General features: G+C 38.5%; 2 protein-coding genes across 10 annotated transcripts in view; one reads left to right on the top strand and one right to left on the bottom strand.

The window, feature by feature from the left end:
* rusc2 (RUN and SH3 domain containing 2) overlaps nucleotides 1-9,818 on the bottom strand; it is a 44,226-nt gene extending 34,408 nt beyond the window's left edge. For 2 of the 5 annotated variants that reach the window (XM_037777341.1, XM_037777342.1), the window contains exon 1: nucleotides 9,613-9,817. The gene's annotated coding sequence lies outside the window, so the exon portion shown is untranslated. Of the gene's footprint in view, nucleotides 1-9,612 lie in introns of all 5 variants that reach the window. The other 3 variants (XM_037777344.1, XM_037777345.1, XM_037777343.1) reach the window with 2 other exon arrangements.
* A 5,154-nt stretch (nucleotides 9,819-14,972) lies between these two features.
* On the top strand, nucleotides 14,973-19,797 carry LOC119493551 (vegetative cell wall protein gp1-like). Of its 5 annotated transcripts, none has more exons than XM_037778980.1 (6): nucleotides 15,004-15,131; nucleotides 18,510-18,562; nucleotides 18,651-19,282; nucleotides 19,325-19,440; nucleotides 19,486-19,602; nucleotides 19,707-19,797. In XM_037778980.1, exons 1-5 carry the CDS (start codon nucleotides 15,115-15,117, stop codon nucleotides 19,547-19,549), a joined length of 882 nt encoding a protein of 293 aa, XP_037634908.1. In that variant the 5' UTR covers nucleotides 15,004-15,114; the 3' UTR covers nucleotides 19,550-19,602; nucleotides 19,707-19,797. The 5 variants fall into 5 exon arrangements, with proteins under 5 accessions (XP_037634910.1, XP_037634908.1, XP_037634906.1 ...); XM_037778981.1 differs by having other exon boundaries at nucleotides 15,009-15,131; nucleotides 18,651-19,131; nucleotides 19,189-19,282; nucleotides 19,325-19,602; XM_037778982.1 differs by lacking the exons at nucleotides 18,510-18,562; nucleotides 18,651-19,282; nucleotides 19,325-19,440; nucleotides 19,486-19,602; nucleotides 19,707-19,797 and adding exons at nucleotides 15,220-15,272; nucleotides 15,499-16,229; nucleotides 16,312-16,366; nucleotides 16,451-16,540 and having other exon boundaries at nucleotides 14,973-15,131.
* Nucleotides 19,798-19,999: the final 202 nt, after the last annotated feature.

The raw sequence follows: 19,999 nt of genomic DNA, 5'->3' as shown, positions 1-19,999 counted from the left end.
GGACTGTACCGAAAGGCATTTTTTGAATATTTCAAGCTGAGGTTCAAAAATGAAGTTTGAATTACTATTGTTATATTTTATGACGTCAACACCCTTAAAAAAAAAAAAAGGGGGACATTTTTTGTTGTTGTGGTTATATAAATGTAATGTTTGGTGCTGTTAGATTGCTGCTAGACCGCCCCGTTAATACAGGTGAGTGCCTCCCTTTGTGTGCAGCAAGCGGGAGAGAAAACTGTTTTTTGATCACAGCCGCAGTGAAAATGTTGTTTTTGAAAGGCTAAATGCCAACAAATATGGATTGAAGCAGAACATTTTGTTAGATAAAAACACGTTGTGAATTTTGGAAATGATTACATCTGTCTTTTAACAATACATCTTTACGTTTAGACTCGGGCTGCAACTAACTATTATTTTCCTTGTCGATTAATCTGTCGGTTATTGATTATTTTCTCAATTAGAGTAAAAAGTTGTTTGGTGAAAAATGCCAATCTGTGTTTCCCAAAGGCCAAGATGACGTCCTCAAATGTCTTGTTTTGTCAACAACTCAAAGATATTCAGTTTACTGACATAGAGGAGTAAAGAAACCAGAAAATATTCACATTTAAGAAGCTGGAATCAGAGAATTTAGACTTTTTTTTCTTAAAAAATTACTCAAACCAAGTAATCGATTATCAGAATAGTTGGCGATCAATTTAATAGTTGACAAATAATCGATTAATCGTTGCAGCTCTGTTTTGGACTTTACAACACTCTGGAGTTATTGGAAATGTTAAGATCACTCAAGTCGGAAATAATCCTACGCAGCCACCACTGGAATCTAGTTCAACAAATAGTATAATACCACTAATATTAGTGTAGAATGATCTTTATCTGACACTGTGCAGAAATACTGCGTTAAAACTGAAATGAAATGCAAAAAAAACCCTGCATAGCATTCGAATGTTGATTTAGAATTTGAATATCAAAGTTACGAATGAAGCTTCGAAAGTTCAAACTATTTGGTACAATCCTAATAGATTAGCTTAATTTTTGCAAGACATCATGCTAGCTTTTGTATTTTGCAGTTACGAGGAACTGATTATTAATAATTGTCTACATGGTACAGATATGATGTTGTTCCTGTAAACCATGTTGCAAATCAAATGTCATTTTAAGAACCAAAAGAGTTTGAATTTGAATTAAAAAAATATGATCTGGTTTCAATCATAATTTTTCATCCTTAAATTAATTCAGTGTGATTTCCTGTTGTTCGGCTAATTAATAATAAAAAAAAAAATTATATACATATATATATATATATATATATATATATATATACTCGGAATGGACAATCCTACTCATTAGGATGGGTCAAACGTAAGGATTAATTAAAGTCTAACTGCTGTACATCTAGGTTTAAGTATATACAAATACAGAAGCTACGTTAATACAAAACATTATGAGGCACAGATCTTGTTTCTAAAGCTGCAGCTCTCTTCTTCCAGCCATCACGCCTCTCTCTCTCTCTCTCTGCTGACTCCTGCCCTTCTCACTCCTCTCCTGGTCCATTTCCAAGCACCTCTCACTCTCTTCCCAGCCCTCTTTCGATCCATCATGCTTTCCCCTCTCTTCTCTCCAACCCCCCCCCCACCACCCACCCCCCTCCCCCCTCGCAGCTTCACTAAATCCCTCTCTGCTTTTCTTCCAGCCACTGTGAGCACTGCAGTGTGATACGTCTTTCCTTTAGCCCACTTCTGCCTCTCTAATCATCTTCCTCCCTCCTTCCATCTCTCTCCTCCCATGCTGCTGCTGCTGCACACACAAATATGTCCAACCAAGATGGACTGCAGATGGTTACAGCTAGATTGCCTCACAATCCCACAGCACTTTAGTGGAGGTGGCCACAGCACATTTCACAACCCAAATCCCTGTGAGAGTTAGCTTGTAGGAAATACCCTTCTGTATGTACCAGCTCATGTCTACTTCAAACAGAGATCATGTTCTTAGTACTTCAACAGCAGGAGGAATCCTAACAGAACCACAACTAGAAGCTGAATGCCTTGCTCAAGGGCAACTAAATGCTGTTTACACAGGAAGCGGAGGAGAGTGTTGACCCAACAACCTTCTAGTCACAGGCTTTGTTTTAACCCACAAATGATTTCAGGTGGGTGATTATCAACTTATAGTAAAATAATAAGTCCTTTTCTGCCTGTCTTATGTGTAATGTATGCAATATAAGAGTCCTATATGCTGTTCTGCCTGAACACATCATCCTCTTGCTTTGTATTTCAGCTAGCTTGTCTTGACTCTGTACCACATGCACATTAACATTTCTATTTAGCTGTAGTATGTTGGCCATAATTAATTGATTTTAACGAGTGAAATCTATTTAAGTATAGGAAATAGTGGAGGTGGTGGGTAAGGCATGAATCAGTATTGTGACATCGATAAGTAAAGTAATCCAACTTATGTTCAATGAAATAAACTGTGGTTCACTGTTACATGAGCCAAAACACTTTATTCTGTATGTGTAATAACAAAAACTTCATTAATAAATATTGTCATTTGTCATATTAGGAAAAGCACAGGTCTTCAGGCCTTTACACACCAGGGCATAACAAATTAATAAGACGAAAAATGCGCAAATACTCACTTGCAAATATTTTGCATCAAAACTATTCATATTGACAGCGATGTGAATTTGTGACGGTTGCAACACTTTTTCAATAAAAGGTTTGAATAGATTCCTGAAGGTAGAGGAGGCCTGTTGACCCAGAGCAGCGTCTGGTAGTCTGTCTGAGGTAAACTTTTGTACAGCCTAAATTACTGTAAGATATTTTAGTTTCCTTTTAGCAAAATCCTCTGAGTGAGTTTGCCTCTGGTAAACAGTTATATGTCTAGGGCTTTTATTGTGAAAGGTAAGAACAGAAGGAGTGGATTTGGTATGGGCTGAAGTTTGCCATCTTGGTTCTGGACTATGGAGCCTTCTTGTTATATTTTGTCCGTTCGAAAATATATATTGATGATGTGTGAATTAATTGCACGAAAGCAACGCCCCCGGTGTGTAAAGGCCCAAAGTAGTAACACTAATGGTGGCTCCGTTCCATTTAGCCAATACGCACAATACAAAGGCCCTGGGACCAGCGTACCTAAATGGAATGCTATCAGAGCTGCAACTAATAGTGATTTTCATTATTTATTAATCTGTTGACTATTTTTTCCAATCAATAGATGAGTCATTAAAGCTACAAAATATCAGAACATATTGAAAATGCCCATCATACAAGATGACATCTTCAAATTTGTCAAACCAATTATATAAAAAGCAGCAGTAAACACATCGATTAATCAACTCTCAAGTCTTGAGTTGAGTTGAAGGTGAGTCTTGCCTTTAGGCCTCTAAGACAGCGTGTTAATCTCTCCATCAAACTGCAAAGCCAGCAGAGAAGCAGAGTCTTTGGAGCCAAATAATGAGGAACCAGTGATGCATTCAGTGCTACTTGAGGCTTGAAGGATTTATATTTTTATGACTTTCAACTATAATCAAAATATTGAAATTAGTTCAGAACTTCAGTGCATTTATGGGAGAAAGTTATCGCCTCTCTCTTTCTCTCTCCATATTTCTCCCCTGATTCAGCAGCTGAACTACCAGTCAGTCATCATGTAATTACCAGACTGTTGTTCAATTCCAGCACAGTGAAAATGTCCACGGTATATTGATAGTGTCCCGGCAGCTCTCAGTGCTCTTTCACAGTCAGACAAATGAGCACAAAATACAGAACAGGAACATCCATCAGCTTCAGCAATAAACACATACACTGTACAGTACACACAGCTATACACACACAGCTCTCTCTGGGTGCCTTTAAATCAGTGAAGCGTTGCAGGCCGAGAGCCATGAAAGAAACAGAACTACCAACAAGCCAGAGGGCCAAAGCTGTGTGTGTGTGACTCAAAAGTCTCAAAGAGAGAAGCTGCACATCCACCGTGCACATATTTTCCTTTCAGACACACAAATTATGGTCATGTCTGTGCACTTTGACTCAGAATCACAAAGCCATTGCAAATAAAAGTACAAGTATCGGCAGCAAAATGTACTCAAATATCAAAAGTAGTTATGTTTTCATCAAGCAGAATGTTTGCCAATAAATGTCCTTTCACTTTGACTCCATTCGAAGTACAACTATAAATAAATGAGCAGAAGTTTTATTTACTAAACGTGTGCAGAATCAAAAGTAAAAGTATGTGTTATGCAGGATTGGATTATTATTTCTGTACATTAGTAAGCATCATTTCCAGCTATACTGTATTTTTGACATCTTCCATGTGTTTTTAGACGTGACATGTGTACGGCCCCTAAATAAATATTTTAACCTGCAAATAAATATTATTTGGTGGACACAATTTAGAAAGAAACTTTTTTTAAATGTCATGGTTGCAGATATTTATAGCATTAATGGCATCAGTGGGAATAGGATGGTCCAAGCTCTGAGTTACACAAGCACAAATAGTGTGGCTTACTGTACCTCAATAATAGAGGGTTTAGAGAAAAAAGGATTTCTGGATGTTGGCATGCCTTGAAAAGTTCTCAAAATAATTATGAAATGTAACCCTTCAACACTGAACAACCTTCAAAACAAGCCAAGCAAAGCATTTAGGTTGCGCTTTCTTTTCACCGACTGCAGCTGCAGATAACAAGAGAGTTGGAAAACGTCTATTCAGGGAAACGAGATAATAACACACAATAGGAGCTGCATGATGTCTGCATACCATCAATTAAATCACAGCACACACACACACACATGTAAACACACACAGACAGAGAAAGTATGCACATCCGGCCTCCTCCAGCCCTCGGTTGCATAACACATTCACAGACACACATTCCAAGATCAGGAAGAGCAGCTGAACACTGAGAACGGCACCCGGACGCCGCCGCCACCGCCTGACACACTGAATCAGCTGTGATTTAAAAACGTGACCACGACATTGAGGCTTTAATCTTGTAATGCCGTGATGATTAGCTCAACGCCCACAGGTCACTTCTCACACTGACTGGTGACGCAGATAGAGCCAACATCGGTCTCATCAGAGAACACAAAACACTACTGCTGTAAATGACAATAAATAGAGCTTCTTTTTTGTCAATCTACAGCTGTAATGTTGAAGCTATTTATCAAGCAAAATGCAAACATTCACTGGGTTTTGGACAGTTGGACAACACAAGTCACTTGAAGATGACAACTTGAGCTCTGGGAATTTGTGAAATGCATTTTCATTATTTTACACAAACTGATCCGATAAATCAAATTAATAATAAAGAAGTTTGGTGGCTACATTCCAAAGAAGACATGTTAGCTTTTTTCTGCGTTGACAACAGAAAAAAGACCGGTCACGCCTGTTTAAAATGCCATTTACAGGCTATAGGATAGGAGTGGAGAGAAAATGGAAATAGCTAGTGAGAGCTAAGAGATTACAAATTTGTATAGAACAAGTTTGTATTGTTAAGATTTTTTTAAATATATATATATATTTTCCAACAAATCATGAAGTGGACTTGTTTAAAACACCCATGGGGATAAAAGGTACATTAAGTACCCATTAAGCCCATGCCAGACTTTTGATACATTTTGATAAATTAAACAATAAAAACATTAGAAATTGGTATAAATGAATTATTGACACTTGAACTGATAGATTAGACTTTCATTTTAACTCAAATGTTCTCACTTAAATTGGGGAAGTATATATCAAAAAATGTCTGAAAAGTTTTGATTTGGTGGGCTTAATATATGGACGTTTACCCTAATTTGAAGATGTCAACTTGAGATGTGGGAATTTGTGAAATGCATTTTCATTATTTTGCACAAACTGATCATGTAAATCAAATTATTGATAAATACATTTTTTGGTTACATTCCAAAGAAGACGTTAGTGAACGTAACGTTACACTGACGCTGCTCAATTGCCCTCGCAGCTCGTTTCATGGCTCCCAATTACAGCGTTCTCCCTCAATACTGGATCAATTTCAGACATTGTTGTTCCCATTAGTCACTTTGACACAAAAACATTGGAAAAATAGGGTCCAGGTTGAAAAATATCAAAGTTACGCTTTTAAGAAAGAAACTGATCTGATAACGTCATTGTCATCAAGTTATAGATTTAAATCCCAGAGTGATGTCATACTCTTACAAGCAGTGACTCAGTTTGGGTGGCTGGTGTTGATTTGGGGTGATATTGTGACCTCAAACGTCGCTCTAAGCCTGCTGATCTTCAAATCTCTCTCTTGATCTCTTTCTGTCTTTAATCTGTGAGTTCAATTAATTTCTGAAGGGATGTTTTTTGTGCAAAAGGTTTTTGCCGACTTAAAACAGAGACAGTGATATTCGTCTACATTTTTCAGGCATTTTTCAGAGTTTGTCTCTGCAGGAAATCTTCATCATAAATGTTTTTGCAGTAGAATTATATCAGTGTATTTATACTGTCGTTCAACCAAGTACTTAGCTGAACCGATAGGTGGATAATGAGAGAAAAACAACTAATTTTCAAGATTATTCTGAACTTCATCAGTGGCCCAGTGCTTTCTCCAATAAATATCCATATGTAAAACTACTGCTGCTGCTGCAAGTACTACCAAGAACTTTTACTTGCAACTGGTACTGCATTAATAGTGAAGTTAACAGGGCTGCACAATTAATCAAAAATGTAAATATTATGGTGCTACAGTTATGTCCTGGCCTACACATCATAGTCTACAGACTTTGTTTGGTACAGATCCCAACAAAAATTCAAAGTCAAAATAATCGTAATCAGATATTGTTTTCAAAATCGTTCAGCCCTGAAAGCAAATAACAAAAAGCGTCTTCTTTAGTACACTTTCCCCATAAGAACAGCCACCCATCCATTTAAGACCTGGATGATAATTATACTGCAGAAGTAAGTACGTTGCTAAAATGCTGCCAAGCTGTTTCAGTCTGTAAACAAATCTGACTCAAGCTCAGAGACCAGAAGGCAAGGTAAAAGAAAAAACAGATTACATAACAGGAGGACAACCATGCACTGAAGTCTTTCCTCCTGAGATTATCTAACAGGTAAACCACCTAATGAACGTACACATTGTACCAGAGTGCATTCTTATTGTCTAATGTCAAACTGAGCAACACAGAAATAAATAACTGCTGCAGTCATCTCATAATTATGTTAAAGATACAGTAGAAATATCAGGAAACAACCAAGCCCCTATAAATACATCACTATATATAAAATATGTTACTAAGAGATCCCTACTGAGTACTGTAAGTCCCTACAGGAACATTACATGACGACTATGATGATTTACAGGAAGGAAGGATATATTTCATATTAATTCATCTAAGTAGAAAACCTTACAGGATAATGCTGTAGACATGACACAACATAGGCTAATTATTGCTGTTTTATGCCAGTAGACTAGTCTGCATCCCCACCATATTGCATGTAATGCACCTCAAAACACCATCCTGCATACATTACCCAGAATACACCAGGTAGTACAGCCAGTCTGCCTCCAAAATAAAAGCTTAGGAGCGTGCGCCAGATAAAAAGGCTTTCAATAGGTAGTAGGTTACATGTATGGCCGACAACAATCACTTCAAAATAGTCAAACAAACTCATATCTCTGGCTTTACAGAGTGAATCTCTATATACACTATGAACTATATTGTATTTCCGGAGGGTCTTAATAATAAGTAAATTCATATTTAAAATTTTGTATTACATAATATATATGTAATTGCCTTCCATTGATGTTGTAGCTTAACCAGTACAGTCACCTTAGCTCTATATACTCTTTTTACACCTCTGTGTATGTATATTTATAATTTCTTATTGTGCATGTGCATTCTACATTCCTGTTTACATTCAGTTTATCCATTTGAAATATTGTGTATCAAAACTTTACATGACTTGTTTTTATTTATTTATGTTTATATTTAAGCCCTACATTTTAACTTGCACTATAGAATATACTGTATACATCTTCGATTCTCATTTTGCTTTTACTTGGTTAATTTTCCTTTTAAATATACATATTTAATGAGCATTGCTGAAGGGAACCTGACATCAAAGATTTTCACTGCCAACTGCTTTGTTGTAATTATTGTGCATCTGATAAATAAAGAAATTTGAAACTTGAGGCCTCCCTTTTATGACTCCTATTATCCTTGATTTAAATTATTTCTGAATGCCTTATTTTATTAGCATCTCACTCTTTGTAAATAAAATGTATCTCACTTTTAAAATTTCTTTTACACTTATGCTTTGTTAAAAAATCTTAAATATTTCATAAATGTATTATTATTATTATTAGTAGTAGTAGTAGTAGTAGTAGTAGTAGTAGTGCTTGTGCATCTCACTTTTTTAATTTCTTTAACACTTGTGCTGTTAAATTTTTTTTTTTTTTAAATATTCCATAAATCTATTATTATTATTATTATTAATATTATTATTAGTAGTAGTAGTGCTTGTGCAGCTCACTTTTTTAATGTCTTTAACACTTAAGCTTTGTTAAAAAATCTTAAATATTTCATAAATTTATTGTTATTATTATTATTAGTAGTAGTAGTAATAGTAGTAGTAGTAGTGCATCTCACTTTTTAAATTTCTTTTACAATTATGCTTTGTTAAAAAATCTTAAATATTTCATAAATGTATTATTATTAGTATCTTCAGTAGTAGTAGTAGTAGTAGTAGTAGTGCTTGTGCATCTCACTTTTTGGATTTCTTTGACATTTATGCTTTGTTAAAAATTCTTAAATATTTCATAAATGTATTATTATTATTATCATGAGTAGTAGTAGTAGTAGTAGTCGTGCTTGTGCATCTCACTTTTTTAATTTCTTAAACACTTAAGCTTTGTTAAAAAACAAAAAATATTTCATAAATCTATTATTATTATTATTATTAGTAGTAGTAGTAGTAGTAGTAGTAGCACTTGCGCATCACACCTTTTTAATTTCTTTAACACTTAAGCTTTGTTAAAAAATCTTAAATATTTCATAAATGTATTGTTATTATTATTAGTAGCAGTAGTAGTTGTAGTAATAGTATATATTTATAAAAAATATATATATCGTTTTCAACCCTCAACTTGGCCACCCATGCTTTTATTTTGCTAAATTCAAGCGGAAGTCGTACTGCATCATTCTGTCATATTAACCGTTAGTTGTGTATCGCTGTTGTTTCTGGTGATATCGGGTCAATATGGTGATAACATTAAGATGCAGGCCTCTAGTGTGGCATCATTGAACCAGTCTAGTTCACCATAAACGAATTAACTACTTGTTATTGACATATTGTGTATTTTCCTCCAGCATCCACCGCCTTTTAGCCGCATATAACCGATGAAACACGGATGATGTGATGACCCGTTAACCAACCGCTGCCTTTGTGCCACTGCGTTAAAAACACACACCCACAGCTAGCACCACCTTTCATTTAAAACACATTTAAAAACATTTAAAGATGACATGACAGTTAGGAGCAGGAGATATCTGTTAATAGTCGACGTCTTCATCATTTTTTCAGCCTCCGACGCGATGCTGAATCTCCTTCTTCCTCCATTAAACCTCTATCATCCACATTCAGCACACTCACCTTGCCGCAGTTGGTCGCCAGTAGGTGTAATGTCGATATAAAGCATCCGCAGCAGTAGATATAAACCTGGCTGTAGCTCTGCTAGTCCTCTGGATGTGAGGTGGTAGTGTTGTTGTCTCTGTGTGAGGACTCACTGCAGGAGGACAGAGACAGACAGAGACACAGCGGCGGTGCAGCGATGGGCTGGGCCGGATAGGAGCACCACGTCATCCTGACGTCACTGGTTGGTCCCAGACCGGGTTATCTAATCCAGGGTGGGTTATCAAACCTGTCAACTCAGATTATCTTTAATGGGACAAATAAAATAAATAATGTATTGATGCTGGTTATTCTACATATTTAATTCAGATTTTATTTGGTATACCATTTCATGCAAAAGCATTTCAAATGGCTTTACATGATCACAACACAATTAGGCAGAAATGTGCATATACACAAACACCTTCATACATACATATATGACATAAACACAAGACATATCTGTCTATAGGCCTATATGCTGCTCCAACACTGCTCCAAGTAGGTTGCACACAACAAACACCATAAACTTTATTTATCCCGGGGGATATTGGTTAGTGCAGCAGTTGCAGTACAAAGTGGGAAAGAGTGCAAATAGATACAGTGCAAATAAACAAAATATAAACAACAAATGGTATCAATAAGGTGCAAAAACCAATGTGCTATGATACGATACGATGCAATAGCCTACGATACAATACGATACGATACGATAAGATACGATACAATACGATATGATACGATACGATACGATACGATACAATACGATACGATACAATACGATATGAGGTCACTGTTTGATCCCAGACCGAATTATCTAATCCAGGGCTGCCACTCATTATTAGACCTGTCAACCCAACCAGGTTATCTTTAATGGGGAAAATAAAATAAAATTATGTATTGATGATGGTTATTCTACATATTCAATTCAGATTTTATTTGTATACCTTTTCATACAAAAGCATTTCAAAGTGCTTTACATGATCACAACACAATTAAGCAAATATGTGCATATACACAAACACCTTCATACCTGATATATATATAAACTCGGAAAAAAAAGCTTAGAAATTTGTGTTTGGTGGATTATTTCTCTGTTGTTACAATGCTAATTGGCATTGTATTTTACATGGTTGGAAAGCCTGTTTATTTATATCGTTTATAAATATATGGTACGATACGATACGATACGATACGATACGATACGATATGATACGATACGATACGTTATTAAAAGCTTTATCGTACCGTATCGTACCGTATCGTACCGTATCGTACCGTACCTTACCATTCCGTCCTGTATCGTATCGTATCGTATCGTATCATACCATACCGTACCGTACCGTAACGTAACGTATTGTAACGTATCGTATCGTAACGTATTGTAACGTAACGTATCGGAACGTATCGTATCATAACATATCGTATCGTAACGTATTGTATCGTAACGTATTGTAACGTTTCGTAACCTAACGTAACAAATCTCCCTTTAAGGTACATTTTGAACAGCATAAAAATGTGTAATTAATTTGCGATTAAATGTGATTGACAGCCCTAATATATACAGTATATATGGTACGATACGATACGATACGATACGATACGATACGATACGGTACGGTACGGTACGTTACGATACGTTACGATACGGGACTGTTACGGTACGGTACGGTACGGGACGATACAATACGGTACGTTACGGTACGGTACGGTACAATACGGGACGATACAATACGGTACGGTACGGTACGGTACGGTACGGTATGGTACGGTACGGTACGGTACGGTACGGTACGGTACGATACGATACGATTTACTTTATTATCCCCATAGGAAAATTTGCCTTGGACTTGTAAAGTTTATTCCACTCTTTAAAAAGTAAAGCTTTTAATGACATTTGTATAAAAATGGTTTGAAAATGTCAAAGCAAAAATGAAGGAGACATATCCCAAATTGAACAGATATAAGGTGTATAACAGTGATAAACACAATCATGAAAGAATACTGACCTGAACAACATGTCTTATCTTGATTAAGAGTACACCTTGTTTTGCCTTTAATTTAGGTTTTAACAAGACCTAAAAGCCTTTGTCCAGAGCGGCACGTTAGATTTAATAATCTAACAATCTGTAATGTTCAATTCATCACATTTTTTATCTCAATTTGACTCCATTTATCTCACTTAACCCTGCTCTCAGCCAGCCTCCTCAGCTCCCTCTCAGTACTGCTGCTGATGGTCAGCAGTTTAACAGAGCACAGTGTCTCATTTTATGAAACCTTTATGTTCCTTGTGGGAAAACTGTAGTATTGCTGCAGCAGTGAAAGGTATGGACTTAACAGTATAACAGATTATTAAAGATTATTGAACAGCAGGTGTTACAACAACAGTGAGGACCATAAAAAAGAAAATAAACTGAGGTAAAAAATACAGCTTTTTTTGGTAGATTCACAGGCCAGACTTACATCACTAGATGGATGCATATAAAAGCGCACACTATTCTAATAATCTTCAATCCAAACTCACTTAAGCCATTGTTTTTCTCTTAAAATGACAACGTTTTTCTGTTCTTAAAGTGGTAGTAAAATGATTCTGGAGATAAGACAAGATATCAAAGTACCAACAAGCCTAAGAGACGGTGTTAAACATCAGCTTCATTCACTTACCTGATGTAAAACAACCATTTAAACAGAGACTAAATTTACAGAATACAAATTTATCACTTATTTCAGGAAAAAAGTTAGAAGAGCACAACCATCAGTAACACTGTTGTCTCCACAACAAATGAAAATAGGAACGTCTAACCCTTTAAGTGATGACGGAAAATTGCTTTACATGCAACATGATGATTTTTTGCATTTTTGAAGCATCTACTCCTTATTGGTACACGGGCTGCTGATGTAGCTTTGATGTTATTTTAGGTAAAGTGAGGCATCTCTCTCTTTATTTATTTATTTATTTATTTATTCATTCATTTATATATTTTAATCGATAACATTAATGTTACAAATCAAGAATGGGACAATAACAACAATTCTGACATTGTTATCACCGCCTATAACATATCTAATAGAGAAACATAACAGTAAGTAAACTATTTAATAAATAATAATAATAATAATAATAATAATAATACAATTACAGGGGACTTTAAAGAAGGAAAAATACATACACTTATTAAATGTCAACAATATTTAGCAAGCCAAATGCGCCATGACTTCTTATATATAACATAATGTGATCTTCAAAGTTTTTCAGTAGTTTCATGGCTTTCATGTGTGTTTTTTTAAACTTAAATAATTTGACAAATTATATATAAAAATTATATTATATAAAAATGTCTTATCTTGATTAAGAGTACACCTCATTTTGACTTTAATTTAGATTTTAACAAGGCCTAAAGCCTTTGCCCAGAGCAGCATGTTAGATTTAGTAATCTAACAATAAACAAAATGTTAAAATATAAATATAAAAACAGGTGACTTTTGCAGAAGCAAAGTATGAGAAATACATTCACTTAATTAAACAATATTTTAAAAGGCAAATGGGCATTGACTTCTTATATATAACAAAATGTGATCTTCAAAGTTGTTCAGTAGTTTCAAGTCTTTCATGTTTTTTTTTATTTATTATTATTATTTTTTTTGGTACAAATTTCAATGATTTGATAATTAATTTTATTTAATAAATAAACACAATGAAATTAGGCTTTCTGTTTTTCCACTTGCATATATGGATATGATGCTTTCCCATCAGAATTACTGTATTAGTTATAGAAGAAATGTGATAGCTCATATTTTCCATATAAAATAAGAATATCTATTAGGTATTATGTATTGTAACATTCATCCATCCATCCATGTACTATCTTGTAATAACAGTGATAAGATCAGTGCTGGGTCAGGCATACATGAGCAGCAATCAGTTGTGTCCCTTGTATTGGCTGAGCTCCATCTGCTGGTTATCTCATGTTACTGCATTTACCAAAGTCAGTACTGTGATTCAGGTGTGCCTCCACTCTGTAGTCCACTTAAATCACATGTAGCTACTGCTCTCTCATTCTCCTTGTGTTCTCTGTGCGCAGGGTCAGATCCAAGTGCTGGCTGCGGTCTGAAGGCTGAGAGTTGGGTTTCCTTGAGGCTGAAGTGTGTTGCCAGCCTACTAGTCCTTGGTTTGGCTCAGAAGACTGCCATCAAGTGATGTTTGAAAGTTAATGGACTGAGGAAGACATAGAGGGCAAACATATATATATTGTCCTCTTTTGGCAAACGTGTTGTAACTTATTGTTTTGATACCACTGTTTACAGGTTTTAGTTTTCTCATTATTTGGTCTTAATGTTTTGTTCTTTTATTGTTGTTTTCATTTTGTCTGTATTTCATTGTATCTGTGCAAGCACTTTGTAACTATGTTTAGAAAAGTGCTATACAAATAAAGATAATTATTATTATTATTATTATTGTGATGTTTTCCATATATCTTTGTCAAAGATATATGCCAATCCTCAAACCACCAAGTGACCTCATCTCTTTTTTTTGTCCCATGCCATGGTGTGTTGTTAAAATATTTAATATGCATAGATGGTGACAAAATAAATAAACATATATAATGTCTTAAGCTGTTGTTCCAACACAAACCTCCATGGAAAGCCCACAGAGCAGAGGGGACACCAGTCTTCCATAAGGAATCCACATTTTGGTGATGATACTGTTAAACTGGTTTCATCTGGTGACTGTGTGCAATAGCATATGATTCACATGAGTTTAATTCATGCCCTGTATTGAAGCATTGCATGGTTCTCAATTCATTCATTCGGGTTCTACCTTTAATTTGTCACCTGTTGATGGACCAGTGTGTATTATCTGGGTATGCAATATTTTTTTTCTGCCACTAGATGGACCCACCTGACATGCAAATCAAGGCTGCCTTGGAGCTGAGCAGCCAAAAGCTAAAAAAAAGTGAGTGTGAGATGGGTTGATTCACTGCATCTGTCATTTCATAAAAAGCCATGTAATCTCACACTTTCAATTTCAGTTTCAATTGAACACACAACATGTAATGCACTTTAGCTGAACAAAGATGATAAACTGACATAATTTCAATTAAAGCCCTTCTCTGAACATGTGTTTTATGATTAACCCAGCCCCATTACTTCCACCTGTTTCCCCCTGTTGGACGATGCATTTCCATGATATCAAATGGTTCAGTGATGCATTGCTGGAGGCTGGACAATGATGAGTAATAGACACTAATTTAAATGAAAGACACCTGTGTATCACAATGAACCCAGCCCCATTACTTCCACCTGTTTCCAATCAACCTTTTAGGAACAGAGAGCTGTGATTGGCTGTCAGAACAAGTTAAAATAATTGCACTGCAGGTTTCCTGCTACTGCGCCACTGTGGAAGGAAGACTGATGTTTGGTTGTGTTGGGTCAGCTGAAGTTGGATAGAGGCATTTCAGTTTGATCTTTTCTCTGGCTGAAGCCATGGGACTTGTTCTACGGTAACTTTTGAGTGTTTTTTCTCTACTAAAAATTATACATTTAGAAAAAAGTGACTGATTGTTGTTTAATATGGTTTTCTTTTTTTAGTGTGGTGCTGCTATGGCTGCTGTTTATTGGAGAGCTTCAGGCAGGCATTACATGTGAGACTACAGGTTCAATCTACACTCATGATGCAGACTTTTAAAGTTTTCCAACCAAGTTTAATGAATTTCAGAACTGCTCTTTTGCAACATGTTGAATTCATTGACCTTGTGGTTGTAAAACAGAAGTTGATATCTTAGGTTTTTCACAAGAGGGGCTATATTAGATGACCTTGTTGTGTGATTTTAAAAAAAAAATATATATATATTTTTTTTTTATCAACAGCTTCCTATCATGGCCCTGCATCTGGGATTTTGGACATGAGCTACAAGCCCCAGGTTCCCAGCTACCCTCCGCAGCCTCAGCCCATGTCTGAGCTGCAGCCTCGGTCCATGCCCGACCAGCCCATGCCACAGCCTTTGCCCATGCCGGAGCCTTGGCCTATGTCTCAGTCCTTGCTCGAGTGGTGTTGGCCCGTGCTCCGGCCTGAGCCCCGGCCCATGCCCGAGCGGCCCTGGCGCATGACCTGGTGGTGTTGGCCCAAGCCCGAGTGGCCCATGCCCGTGCAGCCCCAACCCATGCCCGAGCAGCCCATGCCCGTGCAGCCCCGTTCTATGCCCGAGAGGCCCATGCCAGCACGGCCGTCCGGGCCCCAGGTTCCCAGCTACCTGTCCCAGTCTCAGCTCCAGGTTAATCCCTTTCAACCAAGGTCTGGCTACAAGCCCATGCCCAAGCAGCCCATGTCTCAGACTCGCTACCAGCCGCAGCCTCGGTCCATGCCCGAGCGACCCTGGCTGCGGCCTTGGCCCCTGCCACAGCCAATTCCTTGGACCATACCCTGGCCCAGGCTGCGGCCCTGGCCCATGATGGAGCCTCGCTCCCATCCGCAGCCTCTCTCCCAGCCTCAGCCTCGGCCCATGCCCCAGCAACCGATTCCTGGCTACCAGTCCAGTGGAAAGTTTGTCTCGTCTTCCTGGAAAAACTGAAGCTGCACCCAGCACGGATGGTTCAACAGGGTGGGTTTTCATATCAGTAAAATGTCCTTTTATTTTTTTTAGTTAATACTTGGGTTTTCATGATGTGATTGTCTCATTTAAGAATGAGTGGGACCTGTCTCACCTCAGGAAGTAAAAGATTTGCCTACAACTGAAGAGTAAGTGTATTGATGGAAAACAACTTGTAGGTTTTGACCTTCCATTCAGCTTACTGCCACTAATTACTAATCTTGTCATTTCAGATATCTTGGAGGAGTTCAACTGATGGGCCTTGTTGACTTGAAACTTGTACCATGACAGTCTTTAGAGAAATAAAATGCATTTTTGTACTATTTGGTGTGGAACTCACTTTTATTTACAACAAGTTTAAAGTGGTGTTCTTGGTACCATACTCTGTAAGGTCTTGGTGGCTTTTGGGCAGTTCAAAACTCTATAAATCCACAAAGGGTTCCTTAAGTAATGCTGTGGAGCTATTTTGAGTGAGTCCCTGTTGTGTTTGTCTTGTGCATGTGGACGAGGGTTAGGTGAGACCCAGACCATTGTTTCACACTATTCCTCCAATTGACAGGTGTTGGTACTGGACAAATTTCAGCCATGTTTATGAGCTAGAATCTTAATTTGCTGTAACAATGCAGAATTTAAATGTGTTGAACTCACATGTTTAACCTCAATGATGGGCAATCTGTTTTAGTGATTGACACTGAATGGAAACCATGTAAGAACTCCACAGGGCACCTTTTCTCTTTTAATGCAGATTTCATTATTAAACCACGGTGTAGACCTGTGGCCGTCCCATTTTAGTAGTAAGAGGTGCCACCGAGTCCAGAAGAAAGGGCTGTGTTTAAGGCACTAGTATAGTTTTTGACGGGTCCTGTTGCTGTATTGAAAGGAGCCAGAACCACAAGTAATAGCTCACTAAGTTCATTTATCAGTATAGTTGATGGACTGATCTGGTAAATACATCAGCCCCCATATTATGTGGACAGGTTCTTGCTTCAAATTTAATAAAGTGATCTGACATCACTGACGGGAGAGAGTCATGGCAGTGACATCTATTTTGCGTTACAGTATCAGATCAAGGGTGTTACCACTGGAATGAGCGGGTTCATGTGCAGACTAAGTGAAACCAAATATATCGAGGAGGGCCAAAAAGGCTTTACACAGCCTTGTTCAGGTGAATATTGATATCGCCAATAATTACGATCTGATCAGAATGAGTAATGTCTGAGATAAATTCCTCTAAAACTTGTGAATAAGGGCAAGGCGGTCTGTATAGTACCACAAGATGGAGCCTGCTGCCCTGGACAAGGCAATTCATGGTTAATGGAGATGATTTTAATACGAGACTCAAATGAGTTGGATTTAATATTGTGTTCAGAGGTTAAATTACAACTAATTTTGTAGACTAAAGCATCACCTCCACCTTGTTTAGCAGCCCTAGCAACATGGGCATAAGTGAAATCAGGTGGGGAAGCTTCATTTAATGGTAAGAAAACATATGGTTTCAGCCATGTTTCACATAAACCAATCATATCCAGGTCATGTTGAAGAATCAAATATTTTATCGGTAGGGCTTTGGTAGACAGCGATCTGATATTTAGAAACCAAAAGACTGCAGCTTTCGTTAATAGAGCTGGCAGCAGATGAGGTAGTGATTTCAACAAGATGCCTTGTTTCATTAGTTTTGGGGATTAGTAGCCTGCGTACGCCACGGCGTGGTGATACAACTAAGAATTCCTTAGGTGTTGTGTTTTGTAAAACTTGATCAGGTTCTTCATGGGACAGTTTGCCACTGCCAGTGGTAGGGAAGATTATCACTAAAATTATGACTAAATGACTAAAATGATACCACTTTATTTACTTGAATGAACAGGCATTAAAACATGGGCGATGCATTTTCATGATATGAAATGGTTCAGTGATGCATTGCTGGAGGCTGGACAATGATGAGTAATAGACACTAATTTAAATGAAGGACACCTGTGTATCACAATGAACCCAGCCCCATTACTTCCACCTGTTTCCAATCAACCTTTTAGGAACAGGGAGCTGTGATTGGCTGTCAGAACAAGTTAAAATAATTGCACTGCAGGTTTCCTGCTACTGCGCCACTGTGGAAGGTAGACTGACGTTTGGTTGTGTTGGTTCAGCTGAAGTTGGATAGAGGCATTTCAGTTTTAGCTTTTCTCTGGCTGAAGCCATGGGACTTGTTCTACGGTAACTTGTTTTTTCTCTACTAAACATTATACATTTAGAATTTCTAAAATGACAATTGTAGTTTAAAATGTCTTTCTTTTTTAGTGTGGTGCTGCTATGGCTGCTGTTTATTGGAGAGCTTCCAGCAGGCATTACATGTGAGACTACTGGTTCAATCTACACTCATGATGCAAACTTTTAAAGTTTTCCACCAAGTTTAATTAATGTTGTGTGATTTATCAACAGCTTCCTATCATGGCCCTGCGTCTGGCATTTGGGACATGACCTACAAGCCCCAGGTTCCCGGCTACCTGCCCCAGCCTCAGGTTAATCCCTTTCAACCAAGGTCTAACTACAAGTCCATGCCCCTGCAGCCCATGTCTCAGCCTCATCCTCGGTCCATGCCTGAGCGGCCTCAGCCTTGGCCCATGCCGCAGCCTTGGCCCTTGCCTCAGCCCCTGCCTTGGCCCATGCATGATGGGCCCTTGCCCGAGCAACCCATGCCTCCCATGCCCGAGCGGCCCATGCCTCCAATGCGTCCCATGCCCGAGCGTCCCAGGCCCATGCCCGAGCGTCCCATGCCCGAGCGTCCCAGGCCCATGTCTGAGCGGCCCATGCCCGAGCGTCCCATGCCCGAGCGTCCCAGGCCCATGCCCGAGCTTCCCATGCCTCCCATGCCTGAGCGGCCCATGCCTCCAATGTGGCCCATGCGTCCCATGCCCGAGCGGCCCATGCCTCCCATGCGTCCCATGCCCGAGCGGCCCATGCGTCCCATGCCCGAGAGGCCCATGCCTCCCATGCGGCCCATGCCCGAGCGTCCAATGCGTCCCATGCCCGAGCGTCCCAGGCCCATGCCCGAGCGTCCAATGCCTATGCCTCCCATGCCCGAGAGGCCCAGGCCCATGCCCATGCCCGAGCGGCCCATGCCCAGGCCAGGGAGGCCCATGCCATGGTGGTGTTGGCCCATGTCCGAGAGTCCCATGCTCGAGCGTCACAGGTCCGAGCTGTCCATGGACTTGCAGTGTTGGCCCATGCCCGAGCGTCCCATGCCCGAGCATTCCAGGCCTGAACTTTCCATTCACGTGCGGTGTTGGCCCATGCCCGAGCAGCCCATGCCCGAGCAGCCCCTGGTCTTTATAGAATGAGTGGGACCCGTCTCACCTCTGCAAGTAAACGAAGATTTGGCTACAACTGAAGAGTAAGTGTATTGTAAGTCAGTTCCTGCTAATGTAATGGAAAACAACTTGTAGGTTTTGACCTTCCATTCTGCTTACTGCCACTAATTACGACTCTTCATTTCAGATATCTTGGAGGAGTTCAACTGATGGGCCTTGTTGACTTGAAGCTTGTACCATGACGGTCTTTAGAGAAATAAAATGCATTTTTGTACTAATTTGGTGTGGAAATCAACTTTATTTACATCAAGTTTAAACTGGTGCACTTTTCTTTTTTTTTTTTTTTTTTTTTTAAATGCAGATTTCAGTGAGTCTGAATATACCTTGCATGATTCAGTTGGCTTTGACTGCAATGCATTGTGTTGTGTCATAAAGGTGTATGAGCTGCACATAAGAATGCAAACCTATATAGCCTCATCA

The sequence above is a fragment of the Sebastes umbrosus genome, chromosome 8 (assembly GCF_015220745.1).
Source record: "Sebastes umbrosus isolate fSebUmb1 chromosome 8, fSebUmb1.pri, whole genome shotgun sequence".
Classification (NCBI taxonomy): domain Eukaryota; kingdom Metazoa; phylum Chordata; class Actinopteri; order Perciformes; family Sebastidae; genus Sebastes; species Sebastes umbrosus.
This window is presented reverse-complemented; position numbering and strand designations above follow the sequence as displayed.